The sequence below is a fragment of the Cherax quadricarinatus genome, chromosome 8 (genome assembly GCF_038502225.1).
Source record: "Cherax quadricarinatus isolate ZL_2023a chromosome 8, ASM3850222v1, whole genome shotgun sequence".
Classification (NCBI taxonomy): Eukaryota; Metazoa; Arthropoda; class Malacostraca; order Decapoda; family Parastacidae; genus Cherax; species Cherax quadricarinatus.
This window is the reverse complement of record NC_091299.1, coordinates 40,646,457-40,670,825: the sequence shown is the minus strand read 5'-3', so window position 1 is coordinate 40,670,825 and position 24,369 is coordinate 40,646,457. Positions and strand designations below refer to the sequence as shown.

General features: G+C 44.1%; 1 protein-coding gene across 1 annotated transcript in view; it reads right to left on the bottom strand.

The window, feature by feature from the left end:
- The window catches only part of LOC138852390 (uncharacterized), a 262,953-nt gene that overhangs the window by 46,026 nt on the left and 192,558 nt on the right, over positions 1–24,369 (bottom strand). The window contains exons 26-29 of the mRNA XM_070082742.1: positions 23,450–23,632; positions 21,685–21,744; positions 6,594–6,818; positions 4,308–4,448 (exon numbers count right to left, since the gene is read on the bottom strand). Coding sequence (XP_069938843.1) covers positions 4,308–4,448; positions 6,594–6,818; positions 21,685–21,744; positions 23,450–23,632 — 609 coding nt within the window. The remainder of the gene's footprint in view (positions 1–4,307; positions 4,449–6,593; positions 6,819–21,684; positions 21,745–23,449; positions 23,633–24,369) is intronic.

The window sequence follows — 24,369 nt, the reverse complement described above, 5'->3', positions numbered from 1 at the left end:
CCCACCAGAGAACAGCAGGAGACCAATGCAAGAGTATGATTAGAGTAATAGAGCGATGGTTGACACACTGGCTGAAGTGGCCAGGAGGGCTTATGTGAACAGGGCAAAGCTGATGACCATGGGTGACTTCATCCACAAAGAAATCTATTGGGAGAACTTGGAGCCATATGGGGGCCAAGAAACGTGGAGGGCTAAGATGATGGAGTTGGTACTGGAAAACTTCATGCACCAACATGTAAGGAACACTACCAGAGAGAGAGGAGAGGATGAACCAGCGAGACTGGACCTAATATTCACCTTGAGTAGTGCAGATATTGAGGACATCACATATGAAAGACCCCTCAGGGCCAGTGATCATGTGATTATGAGCTTCGAATACATAGCAGAATTACAAGTGGAGAGGGAAGCAGGAAGGGCTGGACGAATGAAGCCAAATTACAAGAAAGTGGAATATGCAGGCATGAAGAATTTCCTGCATTGGGTTCAGTGGGACAGACAACAGGCAGGAAAGTCAGTAAACGAGATGATGGAATATGTGACAACAATTTGCAAGGAAGCTGAAGAGAGGTTTGTACCCAAGGGTAACAAATAACAAGAAAGCTTTTGGTTCACCCAAAGGTGCAAGGAGGCAAGTGTGCTACAGAATGAAAGAAGCATAGAAGGCAAAGGACCCAGGAGAATAAGTAGAGCAGTCATAGAGCAAGAAATGAATATGCACAGGTAAGAGGGAAAGTGAAACAATAATACGAAAATGACATAGCAGTGAAAGCCAAATCTAACCCAAAGCTGTTGTACAGCCACATCAGAAGGAAAACAATAGTCAAGGACCAGGTAATCAGGCTGAGGAAGGAAGGAAGGAGGGGAGATCACAAGAAACGACCGCGAAGTATGTGAGGAGCTCACATACTACGGCAATTTGTGTAATATATATTTAAAGACCCTCCTTTCTCTTTTCCCTTCCTGCTCCTTTCTGTTTTTCCACTATACCTATTTCTGTCATTGTTATTATTTAGATTTATGATATCAAAGCTGAAATTCATATTTTGACTCTCATTATTATCCATTTCTAAGCCCATACCTCTAACTAATCCTACTTTAAAGTCCTAACAGCACCCTTAACTGAGCTAGCAAGAAAACCCACACCTGCCCTAGATAAGTGAACCCCATCCCTGGCATATATCATTTCGGCCATAGAAGTGATCCCAGTTGTCAATGAATGGTACTGCATTATCTTTACAGTGTTTGTCCAACCAACAATTAATACCAATTGCTCTGGACAACCATTCATTTCCAACACCCCTTCTTGGCAAAATGCCACATATAACAGGGCATCCTCCCTTCTTCCTAATTATGTCTATTGCTGTCCTGTACCTTCTAACTAAATCTTCACTTCTACATTTGCCTACATCATTGCCTCCAGCACTGAGGCAGGTAATAAGATTGATCCCATTTTCGTTGATGATGTCAAGCCAGCTAACAATATCCTCCATCCCAGCCCCAGGAAAGCAAACCCTCTGTCTAGTCCTCCTATCCTTCAAGCAGAATGCCCTATCCATATGCCTAACCTGGCTATCCCCAACAACAACATTTTTGCCTTCCTTGGTGTCATTCGTTGTGATGTTCTAAGTTGTCAACTCACATTCATCGGGTAGCACGGAGAATGCGTTCGATGTTTCCACAACAGTTTCCACAGCAGTCTCTTTCTTCTTCATCGTTTCTACCTCTCCATTCATCTTCTTGATCTTCAACTTCGTTCTATGCTGTCTGGCTACTGCCCAGGTTCCCTTCTTGATCTGAGGACTCACAACAGGAGGACTACTACGAATCCTCTTGTTTTCCTTCATCAATTGCTGTATCTCAAGCTTTGCTACCCTCAATTCCTCCTTAAGCTGCTGGTAAAGTTGCTCAGTGGAGGGCATCTTGGTTCAATCCACAGTCCAAATTCTTTATCATGATTAACAGCCTAAAATCTTTACTGAAGAAGGTTAATAAATTAGTTAGACAGGAACGACCCTTCGTGAATCCATGCTCAGTATCATAAATTAAATTTATCAAAATTATCAACTATAATTACTCTAGTAATTTGCCTACAGTTGATGTCAGGCTTATTGGGCGGTAATTTGATGGTAACAACTTGTCCCCTGCTTTAAAAATAGGAATTATATTAGCCATCTTCCACATATCAGACACTACACGTGTTTGAAGGGATAAACTAAAAATATTAGTTAAAGGTCCAAAGAGTTCCATTTTGCATTCCTTAAGAACCCTTGACAAAAGCTCATCTGGACCAGGCGATTTATTTAGTTTCAGACGGTCTAGTTGTTCCATAACTATTTTGCTAGTGACTGTGATATTATGTAATTTATCTTCTTCAGGCCCACTATAAAAGTTAATTACTGGGATATTGTTAGTGTCTTCCTGTGTGAAAACTGAGAGAAAATAATTATTAAAAACCAAGCAAATTTCATTCTCCTTGTCAGTAAGATGCCCAGAGTTATTTTTAAGGGGATCTATCTTATCTCTAACTTTTGTTCTATAAACCTGGAAAAAACCTTTTTGGTTAATTTTCAAATCCCTAGCGACTTTAATTTTGGAGTCCAGTTTAGCTTATTCTTATTCCCTTTTTAATTTAAGGGGGCATTAATGTCAATATAATGATTCATAAGATGACCCTCACCTCTTTTGATGTGCCAATAAATTCCTTTCTTCTGCCCTAAAAGATATTTGAGCCTATTATTCATCCATTTTGGGTCATTTCTATTCGATCTAATTTCTTTACATAGGATAAACGTTATTTGGGCAGCTGGTATAGTGTTTAGAAAGCTGTCATATTGATAGCTCTCTTCGTTACCCCAGTCAACAGATGATAAGTGTTCTCTAAGCCCATTGTAATCTGCTAAGGGAAAATCTGAGACCGTTACTTAGTTGTTCCTAATATCATACTTCCATTTAATGCTGAAGGTAATTGAATTGTAGTCGCTTGTGCTGAGTTCCTCTAATTTCTAAATTATTAACAAGGGTTTCCTTGTTTGCCAGAACCAAGTCAAGCAGGTTATTTCCCCTTGTAGGGTCTGTCACAAACTGCTGCAAAAAACAGCCCTGAGCTACTTCTAAAAAGTCTTCAGATTCTAAATTCCCAATCAATAAATTCCAATCAATCTGACTAAAGTTAGTCCCCTAGAATTACTACGTTACCATGCCTTGTGTCCTTAACAATTTCCTCCCAAAGTCGTCTCCCGTGGTCCCTATCTAAGTTTGGGGGACGGTATATCACGCCTAAAATCATTTATTCATACCCCTCTGAAAATTCTATCCAGACAGACTCTGTATGTGTTATTTCAGGCTTTATACCTGTTTTTATGCAACAATTTAAATGATCTCGGACAATGAGTGCCACCCCACCCCCTTTACCAATACCTCTATCTACTTGAAATAATTTAAAATCCTGAATGTGACATTTAGCACGCATGTCCCGATTTTTCGTATTAAACCACGTCTCAGTTATGGCAAAAACATCAGTGTTACCCGAACTTGCAACTAATCTCAATTCCTCCATCCTATTTCTTGCACTATGTGTACGTATTAGTATAAAATGTGTTTAGAAAACCTCCCTTCTGTTTTCTTTTCCTGCTGATTTCTGTTCCTTCACTATAGCTGTTACTGTCCTTGTCACCTAGTGCCACTGGGTTTCCAATATTCACCAATAACTCTGCCTTATTCTCCCTATTACTGGTTTCCCTAAAACTCACACTATCCCTACACTGAGAATTCATTGATTTTCCACAAAACTCTATACCACTATCTATTTCTAGTTTAAAGACCTAAGAGCTCCATCCAGGGTATTGGCCAGTGCTTCTGCCCCGAACCTAGATAAGTGAACACTATCCCTGGCATACAAGTCATTTCTACCATAGAAGAGGTCCTAGCTATCTCTGAATGTTACTGAATTTTCCTTACAGTGTTTGTCCAGCCAGCAATTGACACCAATTGCCCTGTACAACCATTCATTTCCAACTCCTCTCCTGGGCAAAATGCCACATATCATGGGGTTCCCACCCTTCTTCCTAATTATCTCTATTGCTGTCCTATACCTGCTAATCAGGTCTTTGCTCCTACGTCTGAGAACATCGTTGCCTCCTGCACTGAGGCAGATAATAGGATTGCTTCTATTACCTTTCTTGATATCGTCTAGATGGGTAACAATATCTCCCATCCCAGCCCCAGGATAACATACCCTCTGCCTCCTCTTCCTGTACCAAAGACAAAAAGCCCTATCCACAAACTTAACCTGACTGTCCCAAGCTTACCTCCCTTACCTTCACTGGAGGAGTTCTTCGTGAAGTTCTCGATGGTCTTCGTTGGGATTTCAAGGGATGTAGACTCATTCTCGTCCGCCAGTGCTTCATTTGTGCTCGTTGTGACGTTTTCAGTAGACAACTCACATTCGTCTGGTAGCACCGAAAATGGGTTGGAAGTTTCCACAATAGTCTTCTGGTTCTTTGATGTTTCTGCCCCTCAAACAGTCTTCTTGATCTTCAGCTTTGTTCCATTTTCCCCGGCCACTGACCAGGTTCCCCTCTTGACCTGAGGACTCACATCAGGAGGATTACTACGAATCCTGTTGTTTTCTCTGTCAATCGCCGTATCTCGAGCTTAGCAACCCTAAGCTCAAGAAAGGACATCTTGGTTCAGATTCACAGAGAGCATACAGATTTAATTGTCATTGAATCTTCTCGCCACACCTGCCATCCTCTGTCTCCGCGCCACAGGAGTATATATACCAGTAGCCAGGACGGTGAACTGTCATTTCACAGACCCCAGTTCAAATCTTCGAAAATCCTGTGGCTTGTTACAAGCGTTCTTTATATTTACAATGCTCAATTAATTTATATCTGTATTTATAAATCTTGTTTTATATAGACGCACGGAAAGTGCTGGCAATTAATTTTGTCAACCAGTCACCACTGTCGTAATAAGCTGCGTTAATTCATTCATGAAAATGCTTTTACGCATCTGTTTACTACGTCTGAGTTGTCCTTTCTGCCCATCAGAGAGTATAGACTTTTTTTTCCGCAACTGTACATTCAGTAGATCTTGAATATAACAACTAATCACAATGGGTTGAACTGTTCAGTAATATACACAGAGAGTTTACTTTAATCCTTAATTTACGGTCCGCAGAATTCTTGATGTTATTTTCTAAGATTCTAGGTGAATTCTGACTTAATGACCCAGCGTCCAAAATGTAATTCATCGGTCTGAAACCCACATAATCATAATCATATTCGTAAGGAGGAGGAGTAGTAACGTCAGCCGTAACAGCAGCAGTGACATTATCAACACAAGTTCAGGTATTAGAACACAACAACATGAAGCAGTACAGCAGGGCTGCTGCCTCATGCTAAGCAGGTCATCTCGAACCCATCCTTTCTTGTTGACAAATGGTTCAGAAAATCGACAAGTTGATAAATTAGGCACATGTGCAACACTTGGATATCTTTATGTGGAAACGTTTCGACACACAGTGGCATCATCAGTCCATACATAGACGAATGGTGAGGACCAGAAGGAGATCGATGTAATTAGTCCCTCAGCCTGGAGTAGATGTAATCAGTCCATCAATTTTGATAAAAATACAACATAAAAGAGAAGGGGCTTGTATACTGTAGAGAGGTGAGGTGAAGCAGTCGTCGGCGGTGTCACCTTGGACACAACCAGAGGTGGAAGTAGGTCATGCCTACTGGTTAAGCAAGAGAAGAATTCCCTGAATCAAGATCCCAAGATGTTGCTCTGTCTGACAGGAATGTAGATAAATGGTTCAGAGAACCGTCAAGTTGATAAATTAGACACATGTGCAACACTTAGGTATCTTTATTGTGGAAATGTTTCGCCACTGTGTGGCAAAACTTTTGATGGACTGATTACATCGACTTCAGGCTGAGGGACCGATTACCTCGAACTTCTTCTGATCTTCACCATTCGTCTTTGTATCGGACTGATGAAGCTACTGTGTGGTGAAACGTTTCCAGGATGAAGATACCGAGTTGTTACACATATGTCTAATTTACCATCTCTCTTATTCATATATTTGTCCAACCTGTTTTAAATCTATGCAAACTGCTAGCTTTGATGACTCTACTTGGTAGTTTGTTTTAGTTATCCCCAACTTTTTGCCAAAACGAGTATTTTCCTCTATCTTTTCTAAATAAAAATTTATTGAACTTTCACTGATTATTTAAAAGTTTTTGGTTAAAAATTCTTGATACCCCATTTATATCTCCTATATTTATGCATATGCATATTTCAAGAGAGTGTAGATTCTGGGCTCAAAATCTCAACCTGTATTTAAATCACCTCTATGTTAGACTGAAGAAGCCTGCTGACCAGGCGAAACCCTTCGGAAATAGATACGTAACTGGTGCACATGTACTCATCTACTCGTCGATGATGTTTACCATTAATATAACGACAGTTACTTGAAGTATCCTTTACACAGTGTATCAATTTTGCCATTCAAATATATCATAAATGACAACAGGATTATTATTAGAGGTTTCGCTTTATTATTGGAAGTGTAGCTTTTTTTAACTAACAGATTTCCATGACTTTGTAAACGATGTGTTGAGCCTTACTTTCTTGGCAGGGCGGAGTGTTGTCCCAGCCAGTGAGGGTGCAGTTGACGCGGCGGCTGGAAGAACTGTACTTAGTGAAGGTGAAATTTTCTTGGCAGACAGCGTAAACGAACGACCCCACCAGCCACACACCTGACGACGTATAGTTCGTGGTGCCGTTGACAATCCGTGGCTCGTCAAGACACGCTGCAGAGAAGGTAACAAAAAGAGAGGTAACTGAGAATTAGAAGAAACAGATTAAAATATTGATTTAGTTAAATGTGTGCAGGTGAGTAGTCAGAAAGGTTAGATATGAGATCATGGCATTTGTGACGAGCAGTGGAGCACTGCAGGTGTCCTACAGTTAAACCAGGGAACACTGCTAACTCTAAACTATATCCTGTGTGTGTGTGTGTGTGTGTGTGTGTGTGTGTGTGTGTGTGTGTGTGTGTGTGTGTGTGTGTGTGTACTCACCTAATTTTGCTTGCAGGGGTCGAGACTCAGCTCCTGGCCCCGCCTCTTCACTGATCGCTACTAGGTCCTCTCCCTCTCTGCTTCCTGAGCTTTGTCATACCTCTTCTTAAAACTATGTATGGTTCCTGCCTCCACTACTTCACTTGCTAGGCTATTCCACTTCTTGACGACTCTATGACAAGAAATACTTCCTAACGTCCCTGTGACTCGTCTGAGTCGTCAGCTTCCAGTTGTGACCCCTTGTTTCTGTGTCCCCTCTCTGGAACATCCTATCTCTGTCCACCTTGTATATTCCCCGCAGTATCTTGTATGTCGTTATCATGTCTCCTCTGATCCTTCTGTCCTCCAGTGTTGTCAGTCCGATTTCCCTCAACCTTTCCTCGTACGACATTCCCCTGAGCTCTGGGACTAGCCTTGTTGCAAACCTTTGTACTTTCTCTAACTTCTTGACGTGCTTGACCAGGTGTGGGTTCCAGACTGGTGCTGCATACTCCAGTATAGGCCTAACATACACAGTGCACAGTGTCTTGAACGATTCTTTATTAAGGTATCGGAACGCTATTCTCAGGTTTGCCAGGCGCCCGTATGCTGCAGCAGTTATTTGGTTGATGTGTGCCTCCGGTGACGTGCTCGGTGTTATGGTCACCCCAAGGTCTTTCTCTCTGAGTGAGGTCTGTAGTCTTTGTCCACCTAGCCTATACTCTGTCTGCAGTCTTCTTTGCCCCTCCCCAATCTTCATGACTTTGCATTTGGCAGGGTTGAATTCGAGAAGCCAATTTCTGGACCAGATGGCCAGCCTGTCCAGGTCTCTTTGCAGTCCTGCCTCATCCTCATCCGATTTAATTCTTCTCATCAGCTTCACATCATCTGCGAATAGGGACACTTCAGAGTCTATTCCTTCCTTCATGTCGTTCGCATATATCAAAAATAGCATTGGTCCTAGAACTGACCCCTGTGGGACCTTGCTCGTCACAGGCGCCCACTGTGATACCTCTTCACGTACCATGACTCGTTGTTGCCTCCCTGTCAGGTATTCCCTGATCCATTGCTGTGCCCTCCCTGTTATATACGCCTGATCCTCCAGCTTATGCACTAATCTCCTGTGGGGAACTGTGTTAAAGGCCTTCCTGCAGTCTAGGAAATTGCAATCAACTCACCCCTCTCTCTCGTGTCTTACTTCTGTTACCTTGTCATAAAACTCCAAAAGGTTTGTGACACAGGATTTGCCTTCCATGAACCCATGTTGGTTTTCATTTATAATCTTGTTCCGTTCCAGGTGTTCCACCACTCTCCTCCTGATAATCTTCTCCATGACTTTGCACACAATACATGTCAGAGACACAGGTCTGTAGTTTAGTGCCTCATTTCTGTTTCCTTTCTTAAATATGAGGACTACATTTGCTGTCTTCCATTTCTCAGGTAGTTGCCCAGTTTAAAGAGATGTGTTGAAGATTGTGGTTAGGGGCACACACAACATCTCTGCTCCTTCTTTAAGAACCTAGAGGGAGATGTTGTCCAGTCCCATCGCCTTTGAGGTATCAAGGTCACTTAGCAGCTTCTGCACCTCCTCGGTTGTTCGCATGTCATCCAACACTTGTTGGTATGGAAACATAAACATATATGCAGTTTAATGTGATCCTTTATTGACAACGTTTCGCCCACACAGTGGGCTTTTTCACGTCACAAACAGATCTACCTGGGGTGGAAGGTACGTGAGTATTTATAAGTCAAGTTCAGAATGTTGAGGTCAGGTGGAGATTGCTGCATCTGATGATCTACCGTGTGGGGTTATAGAGTCTAAAATCTTGGGTAGCTTGGAAGGGAGATTGGATAAGTTGTGAGCAGACCTTCTGCAGAAGGTCTGCTCACAACTTATCCAATGCGATGAAGAAGTTTCTTGCCAAGAAACTTCTTCATCGCTATCCCACATAAGAACATAGACACTGCAGAAGGTCTGCTCACAACTTATCCAGTCCCCCTTCCATGCTACCCAAGATTTTAGACTCTATAACCCCACTCGGTAGATCATCAGATGCAGCATTCTCCACCTGACCTCAACATTCTGAACTTGACTATAAATACTCACGTACCTTCCACCCCAGGTAGATCTGTTTGTGACTTGAAAAAGCTCACTGTGTGGGCAAAACGTTGTCAGTAAAGGATCACATCAAACTGCATATGTGTTTATGTTTCCATTGTGTCGGTATTTTATACCATTTATTTTCAACTTGTTGGTATATTCCCTCTTGATGTTCCCTTCTGTGCTGTCTTCCCAGAGCCCTTCCTGTCTCTACTGTAAAAACTTCCTGAAATCTCCTGTTTAGCTTCTCACATACCTCCTGATCATTTCTTGTGAGTTCTCCACCTTCTGTCCTCAGTCTGATCACCTGGTCTTTGACTGTTGTCTTCCTCCTGATGTGGCTATACAACACTTTTTTTCGGGTCAGTCTTGATTTTCGATGCAATGTTATTTTCATACTGTCGTTGGGCCTCCCTCCTTACCTGTGCATACTCGTTCCTGGCTCTGCGACAAATCTCCCAATTTTTGTGTGTTCTCTGCCTTCTGTACTTTTTCCATTCTCTATTGCACTTTGTTTTTGCCTCCTTACACCGTCCGGTAAATCAGGGGCTCGTTCTGGTCTTCCCATTGTTTCTGTTGCCCTTGGAAATAAACCTTTCCACTGCCTCCTTGCATTTTGATATTACATATTCCATCATTTCGTTTACTGGCTTTACTGCCAGTTCTCTGTCCCAAGGAACCGCCTGCAGGAAGTTCCTCAACCCTATGTAGTCCCCTCTTTTATAGTCTGACTTTTCCCATTCAACTCCTGTTACTCTCTCCACTTGCAACTCTACTATGTATTCAAAGCACAGAACCACGTGGTCACTAGCTCCTAGGGGACTCTCATATGTGATGTCCTCAATGTCTGAACTGCCCAGGGTGAACACAAGGTCCAATCTTGCTGGTTCATCCTACCCTCTCACTCTGGTAGTGTCCTTAACATGTTGGTGCATGAGGTTTTCCAGCACCACATCCAACATTTTGGCTCTCCATGTTTCGGGACCCCCATGTGGCTCCAGGTTTTCCCAGTCAATCTCCCTGTGGTTGAAATCCCCCATAACCAGCAACTTTGCTCTGCTGGAGTGAGCTCTTCTTGCCACCTCAGCAAGTGTGTCCACCATTGCTCTGTTGCTCTCTTCATATTCCTCTCTTGGCCTCCTGCAGCTCTGTGGTGGATTATACATCACTGCAATGACCACCTTTTGCTCCCCAGACTGAAGTGTACCTACTATGTAGTCCCTTTCTCCTGTCTCGTCTATGCCTCCCATTCTCTCGAATTTCCATCGTTTTTTTACTAGGAGAGCAACCCCTCCTCCCCCTCTGCCCCTTCTATCTTTCCTCATGATCTGGTATCCTGCTGGGAAGATTGCATCTGCTATTGTCTCCATGAGTTTTGTTTCTGTAACTGCTATGATGTCTGGGGACCTCTCATTGATTCTTTCTTGTCATTCCTCATATTTATTCGTTAATCCATCTGCATTTTTGTACCAAACCTTCAACTTCTGTTCTAATACTGTAACTGTGTTCCTGGGGGAATACTGGGGTTGGGAGAGCAGGAGCCCTGGTGGGGACCTGTGGGGGGTTGCAGTGGAGGTGGAGGAAGATCTCCCATAGGGGGTTGCTGTACGGGTAAGGTTCGTGGTGCGGGGGGTGGGAAAAGAGGGATCGGTGTGTGATGGTTGGTTTGGATTGTTCAGTTGCCTTGGGGGTGTCGTGGCTGGAGTCCTTCTGCAGGTGTTTCTGATGTGTGTGTGTGTGTTAGTTACCATTTTGTCCTAGGCACATGTCGATTAGACACTAGGCCTGTTGTGTGTGTGTGTGTGTGTGTGTGTGTGTGTGTGTGTGTGTGTGTGTAGGTACTCACCTATTTGTACTCACCTATTTGTGATTGCAGGGGTCGAGTCATAGATCCTGGCCCAGCCTCTTCACTGATTGCTACTAGGTCCTCTCTATCCCTGCTCCATGAGCTTTATCATACCTCGCCTTAAAACTATGTATGGTTCCCGCCTCCACTACTTCACTTTCTAGGCTATTCCACGGCTTGACTACTCTATGACTGAAGAAATACTTCCTAACATCCCTTTGATTCATCTGAGTCTTCAACTTCCAAGTGTGACCTCTTGTGTCTGTGCCCCATCTCTGGAACATCCCGTCTTAGTCCACCTTGTCTATTCCGCACAGTATTTTATATGTCGTTATCATGTCTCCCCTGACCCTCCTGGCCTCCAGTGTCGTCAGGCCGGTTTCCCTCAACCTTTCTTCGTAGGACAATCCCCGTAGCTCTGGGACTAGTCTTGTTGCAAACCTTTGCACTTTTTCTAATTTCTTGACGTGCTTGACCAGGTGTGGATTCCAAACTGGTGCTGCATACTCCAGTATGGGCCTGACGTAAATGGTATACAGAGTCTTGAACGAATCATTACTGAGGTATCGGAACGCTATCCGTAGGTTTGCCAGGCGCCCGTGTGCTGCAGCAGTTATCTGATTGATGTGCGCCTCAGGAGATATGCTCGGTGTTATACTCACCCCCAGATCTTTTTCCTTGAGTGAGGTTTGCAGACTTTGGCCATCTAAACTATATTGTGTCTGCGGTCTTCTTTGCCCTTCCCCAATCTTCATGACTTTGCATTTGGCAGGGTTAAACTCAAGGAGCCAGTTGCTGGACCAGGCTTGTAGCCTCTCCAGGTCTCTTTGTAGTCCTGCCTGATCCTCATCCGATTTGATTCTTCTCATTAACTTCACATCATCCGCAAACAAGGACACTTCTGAGTCTATCCCTTCCGTTATGTCATTCACATATACCAAGAACAGCACAGGTCCTAGGACTGACCCCTGTGGAACCCCGCTTGTCACAGGCGCCCACTCTGACACCTCGTCACGTACCATGACTCGTTGTTGCCTCCCTGTCAGGTATTCTCTGATCCATTGCAGTGCCTTTCCTGTTATGTGTGCCTGATCCTCTAGTTTTTGTAGTAACCTCTTGTGAGGAACTGTATCGAAGGCCTTCTTGCAGTCCAAAAAAATGCAGTCGATCCACCCCTCTCTCTCTTGTCTTACTTCTGTCACCTTGTCATAAAACTCTAGTAGGTTTGTGACACAGGATTTTCTCTTCCTGAAACCATGCTGGATGTCAATTATACACTTGTTTCTTTCCAGGTGCTCCACCACTCTCCTCCTGATGATCTTCTCTATGACCTTGCATACTATACACGTTAGTGATACAGGTCTGTAGTTTAGTGCCTCATGTCTGTCTCCCTTTTTAAAAATTGGGACTACATTTGCCATCTTCCATACCTAGGGGAGTTGCCCAGTTTCAAATGATGTGTTGAAGATCTTTGTTAATGGTACACACAATATCTCTGCTCCCTCTTTAAGGACCCATGGAGAGATGTTGTCTGGTCCCACCGTCTTTGAGGTGTCAAGTTCGCATAGCAGTTTCTTCACCTCCTTCTTGGCTATATGTACCTCATCCAGCACTTGCTGGTGCACCCTCCTGCTCTGATTTCCTGGAGTCATACTGGTTTCCACTGTGAATACTTCTTTAAATCTCGTGTTGAGCTCCTGACATACCTCCCGGTCGTTTCTTGTGAATTCCCAATCACCCTTCCTCAGTCTGATTACCTGGTCCTTGACTGTTGTTTTCCTGTGGCTGTACAACAGCTTCGGGTCAGTCTTGACTTTCGATGCTATGGCATTTTCGTATTGCCGCTGAGCCTCCCTTCTTATCTGTGCATATTCGTTTCTGGCTCTTCGGCGAATTTCTTTATTTTCCTGAGTTCTCTGTCTTCTGTACCTTTTCCATTCTCTAGTACACCTAGTTTTTGCCTCCCTACACCTTTGGGTAAACCAAGGACTCGTTCTGTTCTTCCCATTATTTCTGTTTCCCTTGGGAACAAACCTCTCCTCTGCCTCCTTGCATTTTGTTGCGACATAGTCCATCATTTCTTGTACTGGTTTTCCTGTCAGTTCCCTCTCCCACTGAATGTCTTGAAAGAAGTTCCTCAAGCCTGAGTAGTTCCCCCTTTTGTAGTTTGGTTTTCCCACCCTATTCCTGCTGCTCTCTCCATTTGGAGCTCAACTATGTAGTCGAAGCACAGAACCACATGATCACTAGCTCCCAGGGGCCTTTCATACATGATATCCTCGATGTCAGAACTACTCAAGGTGAATACAAGGTCCAGTCTTGCTGGATCATCCTCTCCTCTCTCTCTGGTAGTGTCTCTAAAAAGTTGATGCATGAGGTTTTCCAGTACCACATCCATCATCTTGGCTCTCCATGTTTCGGGACCCCCATGGGGCTTCAGGTTTTCCCAGTCAATCTCCTTGTGATTGAAATCACCCATAACTAGTAACTTTGCTCCCCCCATGTGTGCTCTCCTGGCCACCTCGGCTAGTGTGTCGACCATTGTTCTGTTGCTCTCATCGTATTCTTCTCTTGGCCTCCTGCAGTTCTGTGGTGGGTTGTACATTGCTGCAATTATCATCTTATGTCCCTCAGTCTGGATTGTTCCTACTAAGTAGTCTCTTTCGCCCGTGCCGTCCATTCCTTCCATTTTCTCAAACCCCCACTGGTTTTTAATGAGCAGTGCAACTCCTCCTCCCCCTCTCCTACCTCTGTCTTTCCTGAGGATTTGATATCCGGATGGAAAGATTGAATCTGTTATTATTCTGGTGAGTTTTGTTTCTGTGAGTGCTATTATGTCTGGGGATGTCTCCTTGATTCTTTCGTGCCACTCTTCATACTTATTTGTTATTCCATCTGCATTTGTATACCACACCTTCAACTTCTGTTCTAAGATTGTGGTCTGGGAGGTGTATTGGGGTTGGGGAAGTGGGAGACCTGATAAGGAACTATGGGTGTTTGCTGTGGGGGTGGAGTTTGTAATGCAGTGGGTGGGGGCATTGGATGTGGCATGGGTGTTTTGGTTTAGAGTGTTTGGTTGCACTGGGGTTGACCTGGTTGGGAGGCTTCTATAGGAAGTTGTGAGGGAGGCTGTATTTGATCTTCCTGTGTCTGGGATCTCCTGTCTGTCTTCTCCATCCCCTTTCTTTCCACCTTTCGCGTTTGTACCATCTCTCTCAGTTTCTGCCTTTCTGCTTGTGTTCTGTCACGGTCGAGATACACCTTCCTGTATGCCGGCATGTCCCTTAATCGTGCTTTCTCCTGCAGGATCCTGTTCCGAGTCGATTCTGCCTTGAAGGTCACTTTCACTGGCCAGGTTCTTTTTTTTACAAACCCCCCTATTCTCCGAAAAATTTCCAGCTGGGTGTGTGTATGCGTGTGTGTGTGTGTGTGTGTGTGTGTGCGTGTGTGTGTGTGTGTGTGTGTGTGTGTGTGTGTGTGTGTGTGTGTGTGTGTGTGTATATATATATATATATGTGTGTGTGTGTGTGTGTTAGTTGTGTGTGTGTGTGTTAGTTACCATTTTGTCCTTGGCACATGTCGATTAGACACTAGGCCTGTTGTGTGTGTGTGTGTGTGTGTGTGTGTGTGTGTGTGTGTGTGTGTGTGTGTGTGTGTGTGTGTGTGTATATATGTGTGTGTGTGTGTGTGTGTGTTAGTTGTGTGTGTGTGTGTGTTAGTTGCCATTTTGTCCTAGGCACATGTCGATTAGACACTAGGCCTGTTGTGTGTGTGTGTGTGTGTGTGTGTGTGTGTGTGTGTGTGTGTGTGTGTGTGTGTGTGTGTATGTGTGTGTGTGTGTGTGTGCGTGTGTGTACTCACCTATTTGTACTCACCTATTTGTGGTTGCAGGGGTCGAGTCCTAGCTCCTGGCCCCGCCTCTTCACCGGTTGCTACTAGACCCTCTCTCTCCCCGCTCCATGAGCTTTATCAAACCTCGTCTTAAAACTGTGTATGGTTCCTGCCTCCACTACGTCATTTTCTAGGCTATTCCACTGCCTTACAACTCTATGACTGAAGAAATACTTCCTACTATCTCTCTGACTCATTTGTGTCTTCAACTTCCAATTGTGGCCTCTTGTTTCTGTGTCCCCTCCCTGGAACATCCTGTCCTTGTCCACCTTGTCTATTCCACGCAGTATTTTATATGTCGTTATCATGTCTCCCCTGGCCCTCCTGTCCTCCAGTGTCGTCAGGCCGATTTCCCTTAATCTTTCTTCATAGGACATTCCCCTTAGCTCTGGAACTAACCTTGTTGCAAACCTTTGTACTTTCTCTAGTTTCTTGACGTGCTTTATCAAGTGCGGGTTCCAAACAGGTGCTGCATACTCCAGTATGGGCCTGACATACACGGTGTACAGTGTCTTGAATGATTCCTTACTAAGGTGTCGGAATACTGTTCTCAGGTTTGCCAGGCGCCCATATGCTGCAGCAGTTATCTGATTGATGTGTGCTTCCGGAGACATGCTCGGTGTTATACTCACCCCAAGATCTTTCTCCTTGAGTGAGGTTTGCAGTCTTTGGCCACCTAGCCTATACTCTGTCTGTGGTCTTCTGTGCCCTTCCCCTATCTTCATGACTTTGCATTTGGCAGGATTAAATTCGAGAAGCCATTTGCTGGACCAGGTGTCCAGTCTGTCCAGGTCTCTTTGAAGTCCTGCCTGGTCCTCATCAGATTTAATTCTCCTCATTAACTTCACATCATCTGCAAACAGGGACACTTCTGAGTCTAACCCTTCCGTCATGTTGTTCACATATACCAAAAATAGCACTGGTCCTAGGACCGACCCCTGTGGGACCCCGCTCGTCACAGGTGCCCACTGTGATACATCATTACGTACCATGACTCGTTGTTGCCTCCCTGTCAGGTATTCTCTGATCCATTGCAGTGCTCTTCCTGTTATATGCGCCTGATGCTCTAGCTTCTGCACTAATCTCTTGTGAGGAACTGTGTCAAAGGCCTTCTTGCAGTCCAAGAAGATGCAATCAACCCACCCCCCTCTCTCTCTTGTCTTACTTCTGTTATTTTATCGTAAAACTCCAGAAGGTTTGTGACACAGGATTTGCCTTCCGTGAATCCGTGCTGGTTGGCATTTATACTCCTGTTCCGTTCCAGGTGCTCCACCACTCTCCTCCTGATAATCTTCTCCATAATTTTGCATACTATACACGTCAATGACACAGGTCTATAGTTTAGTGCCTCTTTTCTGTCTCCTTTTTTGAAAATGGGAACTACATTTGCCGTCTTCCATACCTCAGGTAGTTGCCCAGTTTCCAGGGATGTGTTGAAGATTGTGGTAAGTGGTACGCACAACATATCTGCTCCCTCTCTAAGGACCCATGGAGAGATGTTGTCCGGTCCCATTGCCTTTGAGGTATCGATGTCCCTTAGCAGTTTCTTCACCTCCTCCTCATCTGTATGTATGTCGTCCAACACTTGTTGGTGTATTCCTTGTTGGTGTCCCCATCTGGTCTGTCCCCCCAGAGTCCTTCCTGTCTCTACTGTAAATACTTCCTTAAATCTCGTGTTGAGCTCCTCACATACCTCTTGATCGTTTCTTGTGAGTTCTCCACCTTCTTTCCTCAGCCTTATCACCTGGTCCTTGACTGTTGTCTTCCTCCTAATGTGGCTATACAGCAGTTTCGGGTCAGATTTGACTTTCGATGCTATGTCGTTCTCATACTGTCGCTGGGCCTCCCTCCTTATCTGCGCATACTCGTTTCTGGCTCTTCTACTAATCTCCTTGTTTTCCTGGGTCCTATGCCTCCTGTACCTTTTCCATTCTCTGTTGCACTTAGTTTTTGCCTCCCTACACCTTCGGGTAAACCAAGGACTCGTTTTGGTCTTCCTATTATTTCTGTTTCCCTTGGGAACAAAACTTTCCTCTGCCTCCTTGCACTTTGTTGCCACATATTCCATCATCTCGTTTACTGATTTTCCTACCATTTCTCTGTCCCACTGAACCTCCTGCAGGAAGTTTCTCATACCTGTGTAGTCCCCCCTTTTATAGTTTGGCCTGTCCCCTTCAGTTCCTGTTACCTTCTCCACTTGTAACTCTACTATATAGTCAAAACTCAGAACCACATGATCGCTAGCTCCAAGGGGCCTCTCGTAAGTGATGTCCTCGATGTCTGAACTGCTCAGGGTGAACACAAGATCCAGTCTTGCTGGCTCATCCTCCCCTCTCTCTCTGGTTGTGTCCCTGACATGTTGATGCATGAGGTTTTCAAGTACCACATCCATCATCTTGGCTCTCCATGTTTCGGGACCCCCATGTGGCTCCAAGTTTTCCCAGTCGATCTCCCTGTGGTTGAAATCGCCCATTACCAGTAACTTTGCTCTGCTCGAGTGAGCTCTTCTTGCCACCTCAGCCAGTGTGTCCACCATCACCCTGTTGTTTTCTTCGTACTCCTCTCTTGGCCTCCTGCAGTTCTGTGGTGGGTTATACATCACTCCAATGACTACTTTATGTTCTCCGGACTGAATTGTACCTACAATGTAGTCTCTTTCTCCAATCATGTCCATGCCTTCCATTTCCTCAAATCCCCATTGGTGTTTTATGAGCAGTGCAACCCCTCCTCCCCCTCTACTCCTTCTATCTTTCCTCAGGATCTGATATCCTGTTGGGAAGATTGTGTCTGTTATTGTCTCAGCGAGTTTTGTTTCTGTGACTGCTATGATGTCTGGGGATTTTTCACTGATTCTTTCATTCCACTCCTCATGTTTATTCGTTATTCCATCCGCGTTTGTGTACCAAACCTTTAGTTTCTTTTCTATCATTGTGGTCATGCAAGTATATTGGGGTTGGGGGAGCGAGAGCCTTGGTGGGGGCCTATATGGGGCTGTGGTGTAGGTGGGGTATGTGTTGGTGGGGGTGGGGTCAGAATGCCCATAAGGGACAGCTGTTGGGGTGAGGTTTGTGATATGGGGGTTGGTGGCAGAGGGAACAGTGAGTGGGTTGTAGTATAGGTTGCTCAGTTGCGTTGGGAATGTGTGTGTGTGTGTGTGTGTGTGTGTGGTTTTCATGTAGTTAGTTGAAGGTGTTAGGGAGATAAGATGTTTTTTGACGGTAGTTTTGAAAATAGTCGCAGAGTCTGCAGTTCTGGGGTTTCCAGGTTGGGAGTTCCAAATTTTAGGCCCTTTAATGTACATTGAACGTTCGTAGATTTAGCCGGACACAGGGAATGTCTTAGAGATTTTTGTGTCTGGTATTGTGCGTGTGTGTGTGTGTATGTACTCACCTAATTGTACTCACCTAATTGTGGTTGCAGGGGTCGAGACTCAGCTCCTGGCCCCGCCTCTTCACTGATCGCTACTGGATCCTCTCTCTCTCTGCTTCCTGAGGTTTGTCATACCTCTTCTTAAAACTATGTATGGTTCCTGCCTCCACTACTTCACTTGCTAGGCTATTCCACTTGCTGACAACTCTATGACTGAAGAAATACTTCCTAACGTCCCTGTGACTCGTCTGAGTCTTCAGCTTCCAGTTGTGACCCCTTGTCCCTGTGTCCCCTCTCTGGAACATCCTATCTCTGTCCACTTTGTCTATTCCCCGCAGTATCTTGTATGTCGTTGTCATGTCTCCCCTGACCCTTCTGTCCTCCAGTGTCGTCAGTCCGATTTCCCTTAACCTTTCCTCGTACGACATTCCCTTGAGCTCTGGGACTAGCCTTGTTGCAAACCTTTGTACTTTCTCTAACTTCTTGACATGCTTGACCAGGTGTGGGTTCCAGACTGGTGCTGCATACTCCAGTATGGGCCTAACATACACAGTGTACAGTGTCTTGAACGATTCCTTATTAAGGTATCGGAACGCTATTCTCAGGTTTGCCAGGCGCCCGTATGCTGCAGCGGTTATTTGGTTGATGTGTGCCTCCGGTGATGTGCTCGGTGTTATGGTCACCCCAAGGTCTTTCTCCCTGAGTGAGGTCTGTAGTCTTTGTCCACCTAGCCTATACTCTGTCTGCGGTCTTCTTTGCCCCTCCCCAATCTTCATGACTTTGCATTTGGCTGGATTGAATTCGAGAAGCCAGTTACTGGACCACATGTCCAGCCTCTCCAGGTCTCTTTGCAGTCCTGCCTCATCCTCGTCCGATTTAATTCTTCTCATCAACTTCACGTCATCTGCGAACAGGGACACTTCAGAGTCTATTCCTTCCATCATGTCGTTCACATATATCAAAAATAGCACTGGTCCTAGAACTGACCCCTGTGGGACCCCGCTCGTAACAGGCGCCCACTGTGATACCTCTTCACGTACCATGACTCGTTGCTGCCTCCCTGTCAGGTATTCCCTTATCCATTGCAGTGCCCTTCCTTTTACGTGTGCCTGATCCTCCAGCTTCTGCACTAATCTCTTGTGGGGAACTGTGTCAAAGGCCTTCCTGCAGTCTAGGAAAACGCAATCTACCCAACCCTCTCTCTCGTGTCTTACTTCTGTTACCTTGTCATAAAACTCCAGGAGGTTTGTGATACAAGATTTGCCTTCCATGAACCCATGCTGGTTTTCATTTATAATCTTGTTCCTTTCCAGGTGTTCGACCACTCTCCTCCTGATAATCTTCTCCATGACTTTGCACACAATACATGTCAGAGACACAGGTCTGTAGTTTAGTGCCTCGTTTCTGTTTCCTTTCTTAAATATGGGGACTACATTAGCTGTCTTCCATTTCTCAGGTAGTTGCCCAGTTTCAAGGGATGTGTTGAAGATTGTGGTTAGAGGCACACACAGCATCTCTGCTCCTTCTCTAAGGACCCATGGGGAGATGTCCGGTCCCCTCGCCTTTGAGGTGTCAAGGTCACTTAAGAGCTTCTTCACCTCCTCCTCAGTTGTTCGTATGTCATCCAACACTTGTTGGTATATTCCCTCTTGATGTTCCCTTCTGTGTTGTCTTCCCACAGCCCTTCCTGTCTCTACTGTAAAAACTTCCTTAAATCTCCTGTTCAGCTCCTCACATACCTCCTGATCATTTCTTGTGAGTTCTCCACCTTCTGTCCTTAATCTGATCACCTGGTCTTTGACTGTTGTCTTCCTCCTGATGTGGCTATACAACAGTTTCGGGTCAGTCTTGATTCTCGATGCTATGTCATTTTCATACTGTGGCTGGGCCTCCCTCCTTACCTGTGCGTACTCATTCCTGGCTCTGCGACTGATCTCCCTATTTTCGTGTGTTCTCTGCCTTCTGTACTTTTTCCATTCTCTATTGCACTTTGTTTTTGCCTCCTTACACCGTCGGGTGAACCAGGGGCTTGTTCTGGTCTTCCCGTTGTTACTGTTGCCCTTGGGAGTGAACCTTTCCACTGCCTCCTTGCATTTTGTTGCTACATATTCCATCATTTCATTTACTGGCTTTCCTGCCAGTTCTCTGTTCCACTGGACCTCCCGCAGGAAGTTCTTCAACCCTATGTAGTCCCCTCTTTTATAGTCAGGCTTTTCCCATTCTACTCCTGTTATTCTCTCCACTTGCAGCTCTACTATGTATTCAAAGCACAGAACCACGTGGTCGCTAGCTCCTAGGGGACTCTCATACTTGATGTCCTCAATGTCTGAGCTGCCCAGGGTGAACACAAGGTCCAATCTTGCTGGTTCATCCTCCCCTCTCACTCTGGTAGTGTCCTTAACATGTTGGTGCATGAGGTTTTCCAGCACCACGTCCAACATCCTGGCTCTCCATGTTTCGGGACCCCCATGTGGCTCCAGGTTTTCCCAGTCAATCTCCCTGTGGTTGAAATCCCCCATAACCAGCAACTTTGCTCTGCTGGAGTGAGCTCTTCTTGCCACCTCAGCAAGTGTGTCCACCATTGCTCTGTTGCTCTCTTCATATTCCTCTCTTGGCCCCCTGCAGTTCTGTGGTGGATTATACATCACTGCAATGACCACTTTGTGTTCCCCAGACTGAAGTGTACCTGCTATGTAGTCTCTTTCTCCCGTCTCATCTATTCCTTCCATTTTCTCGAATTTCCATCTGTGTGTGTGTGTGTGAGTGTGTAGGTGTGTGTATGTGTGTGTGTATGCGTGTGTGTGTGTGTGTGTGTGTGTGTGTGTTAGTTAGTTGTGTGTGTGTGTGTGTGTGTGTGTGTGTGTGTGTGTGTGTGTGTGTGTTAGTTAGTTGTGTGTATGCGTGTGTGTGTGTGTGTGTGTGTGTGTGTGTGTGTTAGTTGTGTGTGTGTGTGTGTGTGTTAGTTGTGTGTGTGTGTGTGTGTGTGTTTGTGTGTGTGTGTGTGTGTGTGTGTGTGTGTGTGTGTGTGTGTGTGTGTGTGAGGTTATTTGTAAATTGTACTTTTTTTGGTAGCAGAAGTTTAGCTACACTGAAGGCTCCTTTATGAAGCTTTTTCTCAAAAAATAAATGATCTACACACAAGATGTATTAACCAGTAAGCCTCCTACAGTACTCCACCACTTTCCACTTACGCTGTTATTTCCTACCTCACCTCCCCGAATACTCACCAGCTGACACTTAACTTCATGTTGGCATAAATATGCCGGCTGAGTATCATTTTCAAAATGCTTGAGGCTAAATGCTACCTCAACAATAATTTTATTTTGCATCGTATAATTTCAACTGTTCAGCTGGGTGTATTCCATAGCTCTCCGACATTGTAAAGAATGGTATTTATAGGAAGGAATACATACAGCACAATTCCCACTTATAATTGTCATCATAGTATTCACAGTTTTCTAATGCTGTGAAAACTGGAGAAAATATCAGAAAAATCACAAATGGCACTTCATAGAGTTAAATTTTTGATCCCTTGTTCTTATTTCTCCTTGACATGGGAATGAATTATCACTTTATGTATTAGCGATAAAGTGACAGATGTAATTCATTGTAAACAGGGTATAATGTAAACCGCTGCATTGACTGTTTCATGGTGCTTCGATTTTGTCCTGATTAGATCCCTTATGGAAGTGTTGGATGCGATGGCGACTCGTGTTAAACTGCGAGAGTACTTTAAAAACGTTCAATGCAACCTGGCTCTTGGGAAGGATTGTAACTTTGTTAGGAGTGGTGTAGGTGTGTGGAGAATGATCTGAAGGGCTCTTTTCTTGCAGTCTTTGATTGAGGTGATCAAGGTCACAGGACCGAAACGTTTTCTAATAAATATATCCTAGTGTTCGCTGCAGTGTTTTTCTAAACCAATTAGTCGGCATCAATTAACTAAGGTTTATACCAACATTATGGTACCGGTTTTCGTGATATGCCAGATAGTTAAGAGAACTGAACTGTTGATGTTTTGCTTCTTGAGGATTTTTAGGAATAGCTACTATGCCTTTTGCATGCCTTGATGTACATAGGTTCCAGTACTAGGAATATTACTACTAGCAAAATAAAGTGAAAACATGTTCAATACCTTGGACATTTTATAAAGCAAATATACCACTCACTAGGCTCTTCGGATTGACAAAATCCCAACTGGGGGATAAGGTTATGGGATTCAGTTACCCCTACAATTTTGCGTGCATACGTATTCGTGGATTTTGAGTATCCAACTTTTTTCTAATGGTTAACTAGCAAACATGTTTAATCATTCAAATCTTTTCTCGCTAAATGGTTTTTCCTCTCCCGCATACCTTCTATTATTCTAGTCAATATTTGTTATGAATGTCATCACTGAACAGACTACATTTATTACAAAGACATGGTCTCTGAAACGCAACACGAACCCAAATCTGAAATATAATTTGTTATACTAACTTAGCTGTGCAATAGACGTGGTTTCCGGTTCAGGGAGTTCTATTGCAACCAGATCCATTGTGCAGTTGTAGGGACAACTACACAACGGATTCCTCTTTTAAATAACACAACTACCAAAATAAGTCTTATTCCTAATATATAACAATAAGATGTAGCTTAAATATATTTATCAAGTTTTGAATTAACGTTTCGGTCCGACGACGTCGGACCGAAACGGCGTCGTAAGCTCCTCTCTTCTATGTGCGGGTTATTTGTGTATGGGTCCAAATACTATATTAAATATACAATCTTACAGAAACATTATTAGCCAAAGGGTGGGATTATTATGTAACCTCATTCAAAACAGCGACAGAGAGAGCCAGAGTTTGCTACGTCCTGCAGCTCGCAAGACTGCCACTGCCACGAGCCACCCTAGGAAAGGAAAGATTTCAGACCAGAGGCCTAGCTTCTCCCTACGACCATCGTGAGGGCGGGAAATAGGACTAGGCCTGGGTACAGTTGGTCCCAGAAGATGAGGAGGTCCTTGTACCTCCTCCCATGGGAGACATAGGTCTCGTGACACTCCCAAGACAGGGAGCCAAGGCCGGGTCACCACTGTCTGGAAAAGGCCCGGGCCCGGGGAGTACCGGCAAATAAAAAAAAATAAAAAAAAGCGACAGAGACAAACTGATAAAGACAGAATGGATAGAGTATGTAACTCACCTTTCTTGCACATATCTACTTGATTCCAGCCAGAGTCGGTACACTCAACCTGGTATTCCTGGCCGCCTCCAGGTAGGAGGTAGCCAGAGAGGCAGGTGGCATTTACTGTAGATCCCACGGGATATATGCCGGTGCTATTCCAGTTGGTGTTGGCTTGCTGAAGGTTCGGTGCCGCCTCACACACTGTGCCACAGTAATATTACTTAGTGGTAATTCATAATGCTACGAAAGGGAGAATTTGACTCGTCTGTCTTACGCCAGCACATTTATCAAAAAAAAAAAAAAAGATTCCTTGCATATGAACAAATTTCATTGTCCTTAATCTAACGCTGTATTCGATAATTGAACCCTTAGTAATTAACTAAAATGGATACTCAAAAAATCACTATGAAATGTACATTTTTCCATGTGGCTTAAATAACACAATAGTCATTGTGGATCTACCATAATTTAAAGGGTTATGGTCAATTATTTTACCTTTCATGAGGTTGTTTCAATTTCATACATATTGTTGTGAAATATATGCTAGAAAAATTAAAAAAACAAATATAGATATAATCAAGTATCCAAAATTATATAAAAGTTAGCAGTTAAAAAATAAATGAGTGTGGTAGGTCGGAAGTCTCTAATTCTTGGATATTTATAAAATAATGCTAAAGAGGAAATTCTTTCTTCTTTCTAAAGATTTTATATTTTGTATCATGATAAGGTTGTTCATCTGCCCTTCCATGTCTAACTTACAGATATCTGTCATCTTCTGTAATTACAGTACTCTCTAATATATGTTTGGTGTTACATAAGAAGGGTATATACAGAGATAGACGAATAATACATGTATATCTTTACACTACTATTTTTTGGCCACATATCTTCCTTTAGATTTTATCAATGTGATTATAATGGTTTTAACATTCAAAATA